The sequence below is a fragment of the Dendrobates tinctorius genome, unplaced genomic scaffold, assembly GCF_039654945.1.
Source record: "Dendrobates tinctorius isolate UK_male_01 unplaced genomic scaffold, ASM3965494v1 ptg000065l, whole genome shotgun sequence".
NCBI lineage: Eukaryota > Metazoa > Chordata > Amphibia > Anura > Dendrobatidae > Dendrobates > Dendrobates tinctorius.
Genome location: NW_027361733.1, coordinates 20,804,908 through 20,820,463, shown reverse-complemented (window position 1 = coordinate 20,820,463; position 15,556 = coordinate 20,804,908). Strand labels below are relative to the sequence as shown.

Sequence of the window (15,556 nt, the reverse complement as noted above, 5' to 3'; positions counted from 1 at the left end):
CTGTGTAAGGAACAGTCTGGATTTATTTTCTGGGTTACTTTGCTACAAGCTGCTCAGAGGTGGTGATGAGTATTTGGGGCTGATGTAGGGCAGCATGGTGGCTCAGTGGTTAGCACTGTAGCCTTGCAGTGCTGGGGTCTGGGGTTCAAATCCCACCTAGGACATTTGCAAGGCGTTTGTATGTTCTCCCCATGTTTGTCTTGGGTCTCCCACACGCCAAAGACATCCTGATAGGGATTCTAGATTGTGAGCCCCAATAGGGACAGTGATGATAATGTCTGTAAAGCGCTGTGGAATTAATGGTGCTATATAAGCGAGTAAAATAATTGAAAAATAAATCTATTGTATTTGGGGCTGGTATCAGAGCAGCACTGAGTGCACCAGCTGCAGGCAGAGATCCTGATTACTCCAGACTCGCTTGATGTTGACCTCATAGTCTTCCAGCACATGAAAGCATTGTTAATTGCCTCCCCCCCGATCCTTTCCCCAATAGCAGAAGACACACAGACAAGTTAATCTGTTTACTCTGAATTACCCGCAGGACGTGGCCCACCCTTCTCCTACAATAGTCCCTCTCCAAAGAATCAACCTGATGAGATGGAGCAGCAGCGCTCCTCCAAACTTATTCCTTTTCTCTTTTTCTACTCTGCGAGTTTCCCTCCTCCTGGTTTCTGCCTGCTCCTCCCATCACATTCAGTCCCCTGCTGGCTTCGTCTGCTGCCTTCACAAACCACCACTTTAGATTTTGCTAGGGAAAGAGTGGAGACGCATCAAAAATCTGCAGGAGAAGAAAACCTCAGGACCGACCACTGTCCTCTGGGTGCCGTCCGTACACACTCTGCAGCCATGAGCGGCTTCAGCTGACGTGCGGAAATCCCAGCAGAGATCCAGGGACTTCTATAGATGCACTGCTTTATTTAATGCTCTCCTATTTATGAACTCCCCTCTGATAGAAGTGCAGGTGCTAGAAGCCATAGCCTACAGATCCGGGGGAAATGAATGTCTTGGTGCACAAGACGGGCTCTGCGCTCCTGTGCGGCTACTTGTTATTAAGGACCATCTTGGCTGACTTTACTTTGGACAATGAGGTCCACTCCAGCTTCATCCAGAGGAGGTTACGGAGTCAGGAACGTCGGGAGATGCAGAGGGAGATTTTGTCCATTCTGGGGCTCCCTCATAGACCACGTCCACATTTGTATGGAAAACAGAACTCCGCTCCCATGTTCATGCTGGATCTGTACAATGCCATGACAGTGGAGGAAGAGGAGGCAGAAGGGTTCTCCTATCCATACAAGCCCATCTTCACCACGCAGGGTCCACCACTAGCTATCCAACAGGACAGCAACTTCCTCAACGATGCTGACATGGTCATGAGTTTTGTCAACTTAGGTGAGTTGGGAGAGAGACCCCAGCCTCATTGTCTCTGGGTCTGGGGTCCCATGTAACATGACTTTGGGTATATTAGCTGGCAACTTTAAGGGTTTGGAGATGCTTGGTGTGGCATTTCATGGTTGTTCTGGTGGGAGTCGCACTCTAATATCCTAGTAGGGTCTTACATGGTTTTGTTTACATGGTTGGTTAAAGGGGCACAGAGAAGTGCATTGGCCATTGCTTTACCACAGCTATGGATTTGCATGTGCATGTATGGATTTACATGCGCTATATCGTCAACCTAATCTGTAAGTACCAAGGAAACATTGTAGCAGGACAGGACATGACAGGAAATTTCCATTGCCTATGTGACTATGTGTTCCAGTTGGATTCCATACTAGGAACCTGTTGCTGCAATTTTGAAGTGTTAACTGGTTCTTCTTCATCATCATGTCTATGCCCAGTGTAGGACCACCTTGGTGGAATATGGGGGGAGATCTTACAAGTTCCTTATGTATGAATTCCAGTTGGATTCCATACCAGGACCTTGTTTCCTCTAGATTGAGGTTTAAACCATTGAGCCCATGTCTTGTCTGTAGTTGTAGGACAGAGCAGAATGTTAGAAGAAAATCATATCGCAACATCAAGGTTACTCAGAAATTAGACTGCAAGCTCTTCCGCCTCATCTGCCGCCTCTCCCATGATTCTCCTCACTGCTTATAGAGGAGGGTGGGTTGACTATGAGAGGAATCTCGTCTGGAGCACACTGCCAAGGTATAAAGTTCTCAGGTGCATGTGTCTTCTCGAAAAAGCAGCGCCTTTGGATTGTACATGATCCAACAGGTTTTCGGCTTTCTCTTTGAAGTAGCAATTACTGTACAGGATGAGAGAGGGGAGCAGGAAGCTCCGAGTTCAAAGCACAGTCCTCAGTGATTCACTCCACAACACTGGACACACAGATCCATTAGGGGGACATAATAACATCCTTCAAACTGCTGCCAGACCCCTGCCCTACTCGAAAAGTGGCTGCATTGCCCTTTAAAGAGGCAACAAGCATGAAGTGAACATGCCATGGACCGTAAAGGCTATGTACACATATTAAAGAGAGCAGTGGAGAAGATTCATACCTTCCCACGCATTTCGGTATAATTATGGCGTTGTCCTTTAACCCAATTGGCCATGTTTCAGAAGCTTTTTCAGTGCGGTCTTTAGTGACAATTCCTAATATCGAAACAACTAATGTCTTGTCTCTGGAAGTAGTGAAAATTTGTGATAATGGTGGGTTGGGAGGTTTCAGCTCTTCTGGTTACTCATACCATCCAAAGCTTTGCTCATTTTAAGGGCACACTCACACTTAAGTATAAATCGGACGAGTGCAATTTGATAAAGAATCGGATTGCACTCGGACCAGTGTTATTGAGGGCATGCTGATCTGCGTAGTTTTTCTCCGCTGCATTCGGCATGATGAAAAAAAGCAGCATGTTGGGAGCTCAGTTCCAAAATATATGAACCCTCAGTAAATCACACGATTATTACGGATACATTACAATTCTGTAGCATAGGAAACTGTAAATGGTCTTGTAAGGCTAAATGCCCATGATCAGGATATAGCAGCGTTTTGGACACGGTGTATTTTCGCCTTATCCAAAACGCTGGGTTCTAATCACGCAGGTAATTCTACATGTGGTCATTGATCTAATGAATGGCTATGGTTGAGACTAGCGTCTCCCCTGCAAATAATTGGCATGCTGCGGCTCGTAAACCCGCACCGTGGGTGAGTTTACGCAGCGTCAAACAGAAGCACAGTGGGCATGGAGGTTCTATAAATCCCTTCCACTGTTCTTGTAATCTAGAACGCAGCATTTTGGATGCCGCGCAGGTGAGCTGTGTCCAAAACACTGCTATTCCAGATAGTGGGAACATACCCTAAAGGATTAGTATCTGCTTAGTAAAAAAACGGATTTCCCATGGATGACAAGTGAGAAAGAAAAACGTCTCTCCTGAATGAGAATGGGACCGGTTATTTGTACACAAGAGTGAGCGAGCCCTAGAGGGAGAATAGGGATAGTAGTGTTATCGTCCGTTTAACCCTCTTCCACATTATCACATACACGTCCATTGCTGGAACGTCCCCTTCCTGCAGTACAATGTTCGAATTGGTGATAGCATTGGGTTCACATGACTATTGACGAAGAATTAACAACTGACCCCCGGCCACAAAGTCTTTTTTTACAACGAGACCAATCTAGGTGGGGATTTCTTTTATATTGTCCCTATCATTCACTGCAACGTGATCGCTGGGTCTGCATGGAAAATCCTAAGTCCCGGGTCTAATAAACACCCCTAGGGTTGTCTAGCAAGAGTGTCTGCTAGACATATATGACACTATGTAAAAAAAATAGTTCAAAGTAAAAGTTTGAGGGTTAAGAAAGAGATTTAAAAAATGATAACAAAACAATTATAGGGGTTTTCCAGTTCCAGAAAAACCCTCTTCCCCCGCTGCAGTTTGGTTAACAAAAAAAATATTTTACGTGCCCGTCACGGGTTCGGCACTGAGTTTGCTGCTGCTACTAGTCTCTGGTATTGTCTGAAGCATTGATATCACATCGACAACGCTGCAGCCAATCACTGAGCTCAGCAGCTGTGCCTATGTTGATAGCACAAGCTGTTCAGAGCCGCTAAGCTCTCAGGCTGTCGGCGTGAAGTCAGCGATGCACACAATAAGGGCGGTTTCACACGTCCAGATAATTCCGGTACCGGAAAAATCGGTACCGGAGCTATCCGTGTCCGTGTGGATACGTAGGCCATCCGTGTGTGATCCGTATGTCCATGTGTACCATCCGTGTGTGATCCGTATGCTGTCCGTGTGTCCATGTCAGTGTAGTGAAAAAATTGGTTTCAATGTTAACCCTATGACTCCTAAAAACGCATACGGATGCCATCCGTGTGCGGTGCGTGTTTACACGGACCCATTGACTTGTATGGGTCCGTGTGATCCGTGCTGTTGCACAAAAACAGACATGTCAGCGTATTTTGCACACGGTCCGTGAAAACACGCTGACATCTGCATAGACACATTCATTAGATTTTGTCTATGTGTGTCAGTGTCTCCGGTAGGTGAGAAAACTGTCACTACACGTACCGGAGCCACTGACATGTGAAACTGGCCTAAGAGAAACCAGGAGCAGCAGTAAAGACTCAGAGCTGGACCCAGGGATGGTGAGTAAGGTACTATTTATTTTTTAAAAAGAGCTGCAGCTGAGTAAAAGGGTTTTTTTAAAAACAGAAAACCCCCTTTAAATGCTGTCATGTATTTATTTGAAAATGATTTCTAGAGAAACATAGAATTATTTTTTACCTTTTCAAAAGTACCTCAAATAACTGCATAACTTAAAAAAACAAACAAGTTATGGCTGACGGAATGCCAGAAGGCAAAAACAAAAGAGAATGTTGGGGCCCTTTAAGGTTTCAAATGGCTTAAATGTTATTAAGTGGTTAATGTTCGGCAAAGTTGTCACTGAGGATTTCATTACTTGACTAAATCGTGTTTCATTTGAAATGTCCCCAAATTACACTTCTCCGGTGACGTCACTTGTCCACAACCTGTCTGTTCCGATGATGAGTCACGCTTCTGTTTACCTTGTGAGGTAACATAGGAATTAACTTAGCGACATCAGAGATGCGAGTCATGGTAGAAGTATTGTAGCGTGGTATAATTTTTGTTTTACGTCTGTTGTTAATAATATTTTCAATAATTTCATTTAAAGCGTTTTAACTCCTAGACTACGCACATTTTGTGGTTGCCTCTCCTTATCTCTAGGCTCTTCCCACCCTCTTGTAATAGTGTAAGCTTTATTCAATCTTTTAGGGAAAAAAAGTGATTCCTGTCTAAAATATCTCTAGGTTGTTCCCTGATTTTGCTGCTTCCTTTGATCTTCAGGCTCCTCCTTCTTCTTCTTCCTCCTGATATATATAATGTGGCGCAGGGTGGTATCCATGGGCGAGTTACTAGTCTTCCACGCCCCAGCTACATGAAGATGGGGGTCCTGGCTGGGTGTGTATGCTTTACCTTCCGGGGCGTTACGCCCTTGCAGACTGCATGATGCCAGTGACTTCGGCTGGCCAGGACCAGATGGTATAAAGTTCAATGAGGGAGACCACCAATCAAAAATAAACAGTCTATTACTCAACATTAACTTGATGAGAACTATGTACAATAGATAGCGGATGCTTACCTTCGTGAATGTTTCCTTTGCAATACGGATGATCTTCACACATGGTCTCCCTACCTCAAGTTTCTCTGTCTTCACCACCACCCAGCAAAGTACTACATTCCAGAAAGTGAGAGGTCTATTCTCAACCTGTGCTTCTGAGTCCTCTTCCTTCGTAAAGGAACTAGTTTGCTAATATGCCAGGTACTTAGCTTCTCAGATGGCTGACGCTTTGGGACTCTCGCCCAGAGCACTCTCTTTGTCTCACGGTCCCTGCTCTGTCCTGGCCCGTTACCTCTCTTAGTTAGAAGCTTGGGGTTGTACTGCTAGGCATCCTGTCCCAGGACCCATCTAGGGTGCATCACTTTTGTCTGTCGCTTTTCCTCTTCCTGCTCAGGATTTTGCTATTCACTGTCTTGGTCTCAACTCATATCAGGGACATCTACGTCATGTGGCTCTGCTGACTAGTCAGACAATAGGTCTGCTTCTCTTGCGCACTGCGCCCTATCTGACGTACTGACAGGAAACTGTCTTTGTTCCCCCACTTTATTCATTCCAACTCTGGGCTAGTTCCAAACATTAACCCTAACTTTGCCCAGCAGAACACAACTATATCATCAATAACGAATGTCACAATACACATTAACGTACATTTTTCCAACCATACACACGTCTTTGAGGGAGATCATGGGCAATATGTCCATCTCCTTACATGTATAGGCCAAGGCTTCTTCTGCGTCTCCTGATCTCCAGGCTCCTAACCACTGGTGCTGCTCCTCCTGATCATCAGGCTACATCTTATTTCTGCTCCTTCTGGTCTCCAGGCTCTTTCCAAATGTTGCTGCTGTTTTTCCTGATCTACAGGCTTCTTCCCCTGCTGCTGGTCCTAGTCTACATGTCCCAACTATCATGTTCTTCCCACTTTGCAGCACCTCCACATCTCCACGGTTCTTCCTCTTGCTTCTTTGCATAGTCTCCACGGGCCTTTCCCTATTGCTGCTACTCCTGTATCTCAGGTTCCTGCTGATGTTCAAATCATTCTTAATTTTACTACCATATTTCTTTTGTTTTCCAATATTTCTCATCCATGTTGCTTGCCCATTCTGATCCATAGACTCCTCCTCCTTGTATTTTTTTGGTTTTGCAATCCTTAGGCTCCTCAAGTGTTGTTGCTGATTTCTAGGCTCTTCTCTGTTTCTGCTCCTTTTGATTTCTAGGCTCTTCCCTTCTTTTCCTGGTCTCTTGGTTCCTCCATAGGAGATGCTCCTTCCATTGTTGCTGCCTTTTCTGATTTCTAGGCTCTTCCTTTCTATTGCTGCTTTTCCTGCTCCTTCTGTTAGGCTCTCCACCCACCTTCAAATTGCTGCTCTTCTTGATTTCTAGGCTTTTCCTCCATGTTGCGAGTCTTCCGCCATGTTGCTGCTTTTCCTGATTTCTAGTGTCCTCCCCAACATTTGCTTCTCCTTCTGATTTCTAGGCTCTCCACCACCTCCTCTCTTCAAATTGCTGCTCTTCTTGACTTCTAGATGCTTCCTCTCTTGCTACTTCTACTCATTTCTAGGCTGTTCCATGTTGCTGCTCTTACTCATTTCTATGGTCTTCCTCTTTGTTGCTGCACTTCCTGATTTCTAGGCTTCCCACCTACATTTGCTTTTTATGATTTCTAGGCTCTCCACCACCTCCCCTCTTCAAATTGATGCTCTTCTTGACTTTAAATGCTTCCTCTCTGTTGCTATTTCCCCTGATTTCTAGGCTCTTCCCTGTTGCTGCTTCTCCTGATTTTTAGGCTCTTTCCTCCTGTTACTGCTCTTGATTTCTTCTGCACCCCCTTTTGTTGCTGGTATAGTTGCCTAATAATCACTTTATTACTGAGTATTGGTTGCTTCAAGTTCATAATCATAGTTTCTTTGATTACCTAGAAATCAATAGTTTGGATCTAAGAGTGCACCAGAGACATAGGCCCCAATTCAGCAGCATCATCATTCATTCATGACATCAGAGACATAGGCTCCCCAAGGCGTTTTTCACACCAGTCTTGATGAAGGGGCATGCTGGATTGAGACACTCCTGATTTATTAGGTTGTACATGCCTCTTAATGAATTAGGAGCGTCTGAAAAGTGGTTCGCACTTTCGTGCATCTCATCACAAATGTAACTCGAGTAACAGAGCCGCCACTCATCATGAATTTGACAAGTGGGAGTTGCTATGTCCCCATCCTGCTCCACCTTCGCCCACTTTGTCAGAGTGCAATAAGCCGCAAAACTTTAGTGTAGCCTCGCATTTTGGAAAAATGTTGTGACTTTTCAAAGCTTTCAGTGAGCCAGAATTTTTGCAGAAAACCTTTCATGAATTGGACCTTCAGACTCCAACATACACTGCAGCTAAATTGGAGTCACTGATTACAGCTGTACCCTAATAGAGCAGAATTAAATATATATTTAAATAGATAATTTGAATATGTAAAAAGCAGTACAAGGAAAAGCAACCAAATAAATTCCGTATAAAATTCAAGCATCAGTCTAATTTGTCTGCCGTTGTTTTGTGCGCGCTACATTGTACACGAGAGCACCTAAGTCTGTATTTTTTTTACTCCAGCTATTTACAGCCACATCTCCTGAAAGGCTAAACATGAGTCATTGCTGAAGTCTCATCCCTTCATGTATCAAAGAGGTACAAAATGACTAAATTATTCCATGTAACTCGCTGTCAGAGCAATTGGCAAAACACTGCAGGGAGTGTCCCTGGCAGAGAAGAGGTTAAAATAAAGACAGGAATAGGAGATGGTAGAACTGGCTATGTACCATTACCTATTTTGACCTTTCCAAATATACAGTGGGGAAAATAAGTATTTGATACACTACCGATTTTGCAAGTTTTCCCGCCTACAAAGAATGGAGAGGTCTGTAATTTGTATCGTAGGTACAGTTCAACTGTGAGAGACCGAATCTAAAAAGAAAATCCTGAAAAATCACATTGTATGATTTTTTACATAATTAATTTGCCTTTTATTGCATGAAATAAGTATTTGATACAATAGAAAAACAGAACTTGATATTTAGTACAATTTTGTTTGCGATTACAGAGGTCAGACATTTCCTGTAGTTCTTGACCAAGTTTGTACACACTGCAGCAGGGATTTTGGCCCACTCCTCCATACAGATCTTCTCCAGATCTTTCAGATTTCGGGGCTGTCACTGGGCAACATGAAGTTTCAGCTCTCCAAAGATTTTCTATTTGGTTCAAATCTAGAGACTGACTAGGCCATTCTAGGACCTTGAAATTCTTCTTACGGAGCCACTTCTTAGGGTCCCGTCACATTTAGCGATGCACCAGCGACCCCGACCACGATACAACCCGGTCAGGATCGCTGATGCATTGCTAAATGGTCGCTAGTGAGCTGCCAAACAGGCAGATCTCACCAGCGACGCAGCAGCGGTCGGCGGTTGTTACTTACCTGTCAGACGCGGCGATGAAGACGTCCTTCCGCCCGCATCCACGCGTCGCTCGTCGGCGCCAGCAGGAAGCGGCCGACGAGAAACGGCCCAGGATGTTCTCGCGCGATCAGCGATAGCCAGCACGGGAGCCGGTTGGAGGTCAGTATCACATTTAGCGATATCGCTAGCAATATCGCAGCTGCGTTACAAAATCTGTGACGCTTTAGCGATATCGCTATGTGTGAAGCCCCCTTTAGTTTCCCTGGCTGTGTATTTCGGATAATTGTCATGCTGGAAGACCCACCCCCAACCCATCTTCAATGCTCTTACTGATGGAAGGAGGTTGTCGGCCAAAATCTCGCGATACTTGACCCCATCCATTATACTCCCTTCAATACGGTGCAGTCGTTCTTTCCCCTTTTCAGAAAAGCACCCCCAAATATGATGTTTTCCCCACCATGCTTCACGGTTGGGACGGTGTTCTTGGGGTTGTACTCATACTTCTTCCTTCAAACACGGCGAGTGGATTTGATTAAAAAAATGTTGGTCTCATTCGACCACATGACCATCTCCCATGCCTCTTCTGGATCATCCAGATAGTCATTGGGGAACTTCAAATGGGCCTAGACATGTGCTGGCATTAGCAGGGGGGACTTTGCGTGCCCTGTAGAATTTTAATCCATGATGGCGTAGTGTTACTAACAGTAATGTTTGAGACTGTGGTCCCATCTCTCTTCAGGTCCTCCTGCATAGTTCTGGGCTGATTCCTGACCTTTCTCAGAATCATCCTTACCCCATAAGACGAGATCTTGCATGGAGCCCCAGACCGAGGAAGATCGACAGTCATCTTGTGTTTCTTCCATTTTCCAATAAATGTTCCAACAGTTGTTGCCTTCTCATCAAATTGCTTGCCTATTGTCCTGTAGCTCATCCCAGCCTTGTGTAGGTTTACAATTTTGTCCCTGATGTCCTTATGCAGCTCTTTGGTCTGGGCCATGGTGGAGAGGTTGGAGTGTGATTTATTGAGTGTGTGGACGGGTGTACAGGTAATGAGTTCAAACAGGTGCAATTAATACAGGTAATGAGTCTAACAGAGCTAGAATTCTTGTTGGTTGGTAGGTGGTCAGATATTTATTTCATGCATTAAAATGGAATTTAATTATGTAAAATCATACAATGTGATTTTCTGTTTTTTGTTTTTTTTTATTTTTAGATTCTGTTTCTCACAGTTGAAGTTTACCTATGAAAAATTACAGACCTCTCCATTCTTTGTAGGTGTGAAAACTGCAAAATCGGCAGTGTATCAAATACTTATTTTCCTCACAGTATGGCTCCTATTGTAAGACCGCCCCACCTTGATCACAGTCTCTCCATTATTTTTATGAAAATAGGATTAATAATCCTGGGGTTGGGCATGTCTTGACTGCTGATAAAACTGTCTCCCCATCTCAGCTGTCGGCTCCATAACAATCCAGCTGAGAATAATATACACTAGATAGAAATGTTACAAACACTCACCTGTGAGATGTTTTGGATCTTACAGGTTGATAGATGTAAGAATAATGTTTGAGTTTTTTGTCTGCAAGCGGAGATCCTGAGGAAGATTGGGGTTAAAAAAAAAGCTGGTAATGTTGTGAATGAATGCCGAGATTTAATTGTCCAAGTTGGGTTTTGTATAGTGCATATTTCGTCTACTTGGCCTAAAACAAATGGGCATCTTCAAAGATGATACCAAATGGACCAGATTTTGCGTAAAAATATTTCCTTACACCCTAAATTGGAGATTAAGCAACTTGGTAGTAAAGTGCTGAAAAAATTAGCTTCAAGATGTAATGATATAGAAGAACAAAGAGCACGTTTGTCTATGGCTAGGTACACATTTGTACTTCTGTAGACATATAACTTAGAATGCATGGTCAAAAGATATGCAAGCATGTGCCACACATCGAACTACATCTGTGAATTTCAACGCACAGCACCGATCAAAAGTTTGGACATCCCTGTTGATGCAATGGTTTTCCTTGTTCTCAGTGAAATGAGCACGTTATAGATTTAGACTGAAGCCAGTAAAACCATGAAGCAACACATGGGAAAAAAGGAGTAAAGAAATGCGTGTAACCAGAATATGTGTTAAGTTCTCAAAGTACATCCCTTTTACTCTGACTGTTTTACTCCCTTGTCTCTCAAGCTGCTGCGTAAGGTATTACCCTGAATGGCAGCCTTGAAGAAGTTCCTAGAGGTGCTGAAAATTTGTTGACTGCTTTGCCTCCACTCTGCGTCCAACCTAGAGCCTCCGTCGCTCTTCTTGATTGCATAGCCCTTACATAGGGTGTTTCGGGTCATTGTCCTGTTGTATTAAAAATAATCGTCTCACTAAGTGCAAACCAGATGGGATGGCATGTTACTGCAAAATGCTGTAGTAGTCATCATGTTGGGTAATGTACCTTGAATTTGGAATAAGTTGCCAACAGTGTCGCCAGCTAAGCTCCACCACACCTCCATTTCCATGCTTCATGCTGAGTGCACACATTTACAAACAATCCACTGCTTTTTTTTACGTCTCACAGAGACATAGTGGTTGTTAAAGAAAAATCTCAAATTTAGGCCACAGTACAGATTTCCACTTGTCTAGTCCTTGTGTTGCTTGTACCTGATAAGTCTCTTCTTATTTGTGGCCCTCAGTAGTGGTTTCTTTGCAACAATTCATCAATAAAAGGCCTGCTTCTCGCAGTTGATATGTATGTGCATCATTTCTGAGGACTGTTATCTGAGATGCTGTCAGTTAGCGGTTTCTGGAGCTGGTAACCCTAATGAACTTATCCTCTGCAGCAGAGGCGATTCTTGGTCTTCCTTTCCTGGGAGCTAGTTCCATCATTAAAACTGATGATTTTTATGGTTGCACTTAAGTATACCTTCAAGGTTCTATCAATTTTCCAGACTGACTTTTATGTCTTAAAGTAATGATTGTGAAACAACACTGCACCTTCAAAATACACCTGATGGTCACAAACACTCTTTGATTCCACAAATGAGTTTTTGATGAGACATACCTGTTCATTGGAAGCCATTCCAAGTGATGACCTGATGAGGCTGCTTGAGAGAATGCAGAGGGTGTGAAAAACTGACATAAGAATGAAAGGAGGGCACTTTGAGGAAATTAAGCTTTGTTTCACAAGTGTTTCTTTACTTCTCCTTTTCATATCTGTCCCTTCATGGTTTTGCTGCCTCCAATCAAAATTTATAACGTGCACATTCCAATAAGAAAAACGACAACCATTGTATGAACAGGTGAGTACAAACTATTGACCGGTAGTGTACTTTTTCAAAATTCTTTTCTCAACCAACTTTTAATGGTACAGACAGGATAACCTTTACAGTTTAGGCATATTGTAACTTACATATTTCAATACACATTCCATTGAGAATAATGGAAAAAAAGTATACATCTTTCATAGGCTTTTTGGAGGCCTAAATGTTTGTTTTATACATCCAAGAAAAACATTATATGATGCAGATCTGACAAAATATGGTCAAAAGAACTTTATTTAATCTTTTCCACTCTTAGTCTATGCCTGATTCAGGCATCCGTTTTCTCATTATCCCCTTAACGACTGCCTATATGCCTTTCAACCGCGGCAGTTAAGGGTACTTAAACCACAGCGCTGTTAATTAACGGCCCTAAGGAGAAAGTGTATAGCGCCCCCCAGAGTCAGAATTTCTCAGGGGTCTCGGCTGCTGGGTGTAGCCGAGACCCCAGAGAACATGATTCGGGTCGTTGTTTACCGACCCCGGGGTTGCGATCACCATTATTAACGGTATAACGGCGACCGCAAAAAAAAAAGTCCGATTTGCCATTTAATTTCTCTCTCCTCTGATGTGACCGCACATCAGAGGAGAGAGAAATAGGGTTCCTGATCCCCCCGGTACCTCCCGATGTCCCTCGGCCCTCCTGCTTCCTCCCACGGCCACCAGCGTCGTCTTCCTGTTAGAAAATGGCGGGTGCTTGCGCAGTGTGCCCACCGAGATCTGCCAGCCAGCATCCAGCAACAATAGGAGATTTTTCCTATTGGTTCATTTTGATCACTGTGATAGACCATATTACAGTGATCAAAATATAAAACATGGTAACTCAAACCCCCTTTATCACCCCCTTAGTTAGAGAAAAATAATAAAATAAAAAATGTATTTATTTCCATTTTCCCGTTAGGGTTAGACTTGGGCTAAAGTTAATTGGGCTAAAATTAGGGTTGGGGCTAAAGTTGGGTTAGGGTTCGGGCTAGAGTTGGGGTTAGAGTTAGGGTTTAGATTACAGTTTCAGTTTGTATTAGGGTTAGGGTTGGGATTAGGGTTAGGGCTGTGTTAGGGTTATGGTTAGGGTTGAGATTAGGGTTAGGAGTGTGTTGGGGTCAGGGTTGGAGTTAGAATTGGAGGATTTACACTGTTAAGGCACATCAGGGGCTTTGCAAGCGCAACATGACGCTCGCAGAACATTCCATCAAAGTCTGCATTCCAAAACGTCACTACTTCCCTTCCGAGCCCCGACGTGTGCCCGAACATTAGTTTTCTCCCACATATGGGGTATCAGCGTACTCAGGACAAATTGGACAACAACTCTTGAGGTCCAATTTCTCCTGTTACCCTTGTGAAAATAAAAAATTGGCTAAAATGTGGAAAAAAATAATGATTTTTTATTTTCACGGCTCTGCGTTATAAACTTTAGTGAAACACTTGGGTGTTCAAAGTTCTCACAACACATCTAGATAAGTTTCTTGGGGCGTCTAGTTTCCAAAATGGGGTCACTTGTGGGGGTTTTCTACTGTTTAGGCTCTGCAAATGCAACATGACACCCGCAGACCATTCCATCAAAGTCTGTATTCCAAAACGGCGCTCCTTCCCTTCCGAGCTCTGCCATGCACCCAAACAGTGGTTCCTCCCCACAAATGGTGTATCAGCGTACTCAGGACAAATTGCACAACAACTTTTGCGGTACAATTTTTCTTTGGGGGAAAATAAAAAATAGTGGGCTAAATTATAATGGGCTAAATTATAATTTTTGTGGAAAAATATGATTTTTTATTTTCATGGCTCTACATTATAAACTTTAGTGAAACAATTTGGGTACAAAGTCCTCAACACACATCTAGCGAAGTTCCTTGGATGGTCTAGTTTCCAAAATGGGGTCACTTGTGAGGGGTTTCCACTGTTTAAGCACATCAGGGGCTCTCCAAACGCGAAATGGCGTCCGATCTCAATTCCAGCCAATTCTGCATTGAAAAAGTCAAACGGTGCTCCTTCCCTTCTGAGCTCTGCCGTGTGCCAAAACAGTGGTTTACCCCCACATATGGGGTATTGGTGTATTCAGGAGAAATTGCACAACAAATTTTGTGGTTCATTTTCTCTTTTTACATTTGTGAAAATAGAAAAAAAAGCTGGTTCTGAAGTAAAATGTTTGTGAAAAAAGTTAAATGTTCATTTTTTCCTTCCACATTGCTTCCGTTCCTGTGAAGCACGTAAAGGGTTAATTAGCTTCTTGAATGTGGTTTTGAGCACCTTGAGGGGTCCAGTTTTTTGAATGGTGTCACTTTTGGGTATTTTCTGTCATGTACACCCCTCAAAGTGGCTTCAAATGTGAGGTGGTCCCTAAAGAAAAAATGGTGGTGTAAATTTTGTTGTAAAAATGAGAAATTGCTGGTCAACTTTTAACCCTAAGGCTGAGTTCACACGTACCATTTTTTTCGCGTTTCCGCGGCGGTATTTTCTGCGCGTTTTTGCCGCGAAAACGCGAAAAATAAGCATCCCATGCATTCCTATGGGATTCCGCTAATGCTGCGGTTTTTACCGCGGCGGAATCGCTTCACAGTAAAAAACGCAGCATGCTCATTAATTTTGCGGAATCGCGGCGATCCCGCACCCATAGGAATGCATTGTTCTGCTTACTTTCCACATGTGGCTGTGCCCACCATGCAAAAAGTAAGCAGAACATTTGCGGATGGTACCCACGGCCCAGAGGAGAGGAGACTGTCCTCCGGGCTCTGGGTACCATATCCCTGTAAAAAATAGAATTTAAAATGAAAAATATTGTTATTCTCACCTTCCGACGTCCCGCACAGCTTTCCAGCCTCTCTCCACGCTCCCGGTCCCAGTAAGCTTTTGCGAGCGATGACGTCCGTTCTCGTGGGATCGCGAGGTCTCGCGGTCATTCACGCGACGTCATCACGAATGACCGCGAGAACTCGCGACCTCGCAATCCCGCGAGAACGGACATCATCGCGGTAATTCTCGCAAAGGATTACTGGGACCGGGAGCGTGGAGAGAGGTGGGAAGGCTGCGCGGGACGTCGGAAGGTGAGAATAACAATATATTTTTTTTTATTATTATTTTTTACATTCTATCTTTTACTATTGATGCTGCATAGGCAGCCTCAATAGTAAAAAGTTGGTCACACTTGTCAAACACTATGTTTGACGAGTGTGACCAACCTGTCAATCAGTTCTCCAAGCGATGCTACAGATCGCTTGGAAAACGCTAGCAATTCTGCA

At 43.7% G+C, this 15,556-nt stretch overlaps 1 protein-coding gene across 1 annotated transcript in view; it reads left to right on the top strand.

Moving 5' to 3' along the window:
• The first annotated feature begins 486 nt into the window (after nt 1-486).
• Nucleotides 487-15,556, top strand: part of BMP7 (bone morphogenetic protein 7) — a 112,683-nt gene continuing 97,613 nt past the window's right edge. Inside the window, exon 1 of the mRNA XM_073580677.1 lies at nt 487-1,389. Coding sequence (XP_073436778.1) covers nt 996-1,389 — 394 coding nt within the window. The 5' untranslated portion in view covers nt 487-995. The remainder of the gene's footprint in view (nt 1,390-15,556) is intronic.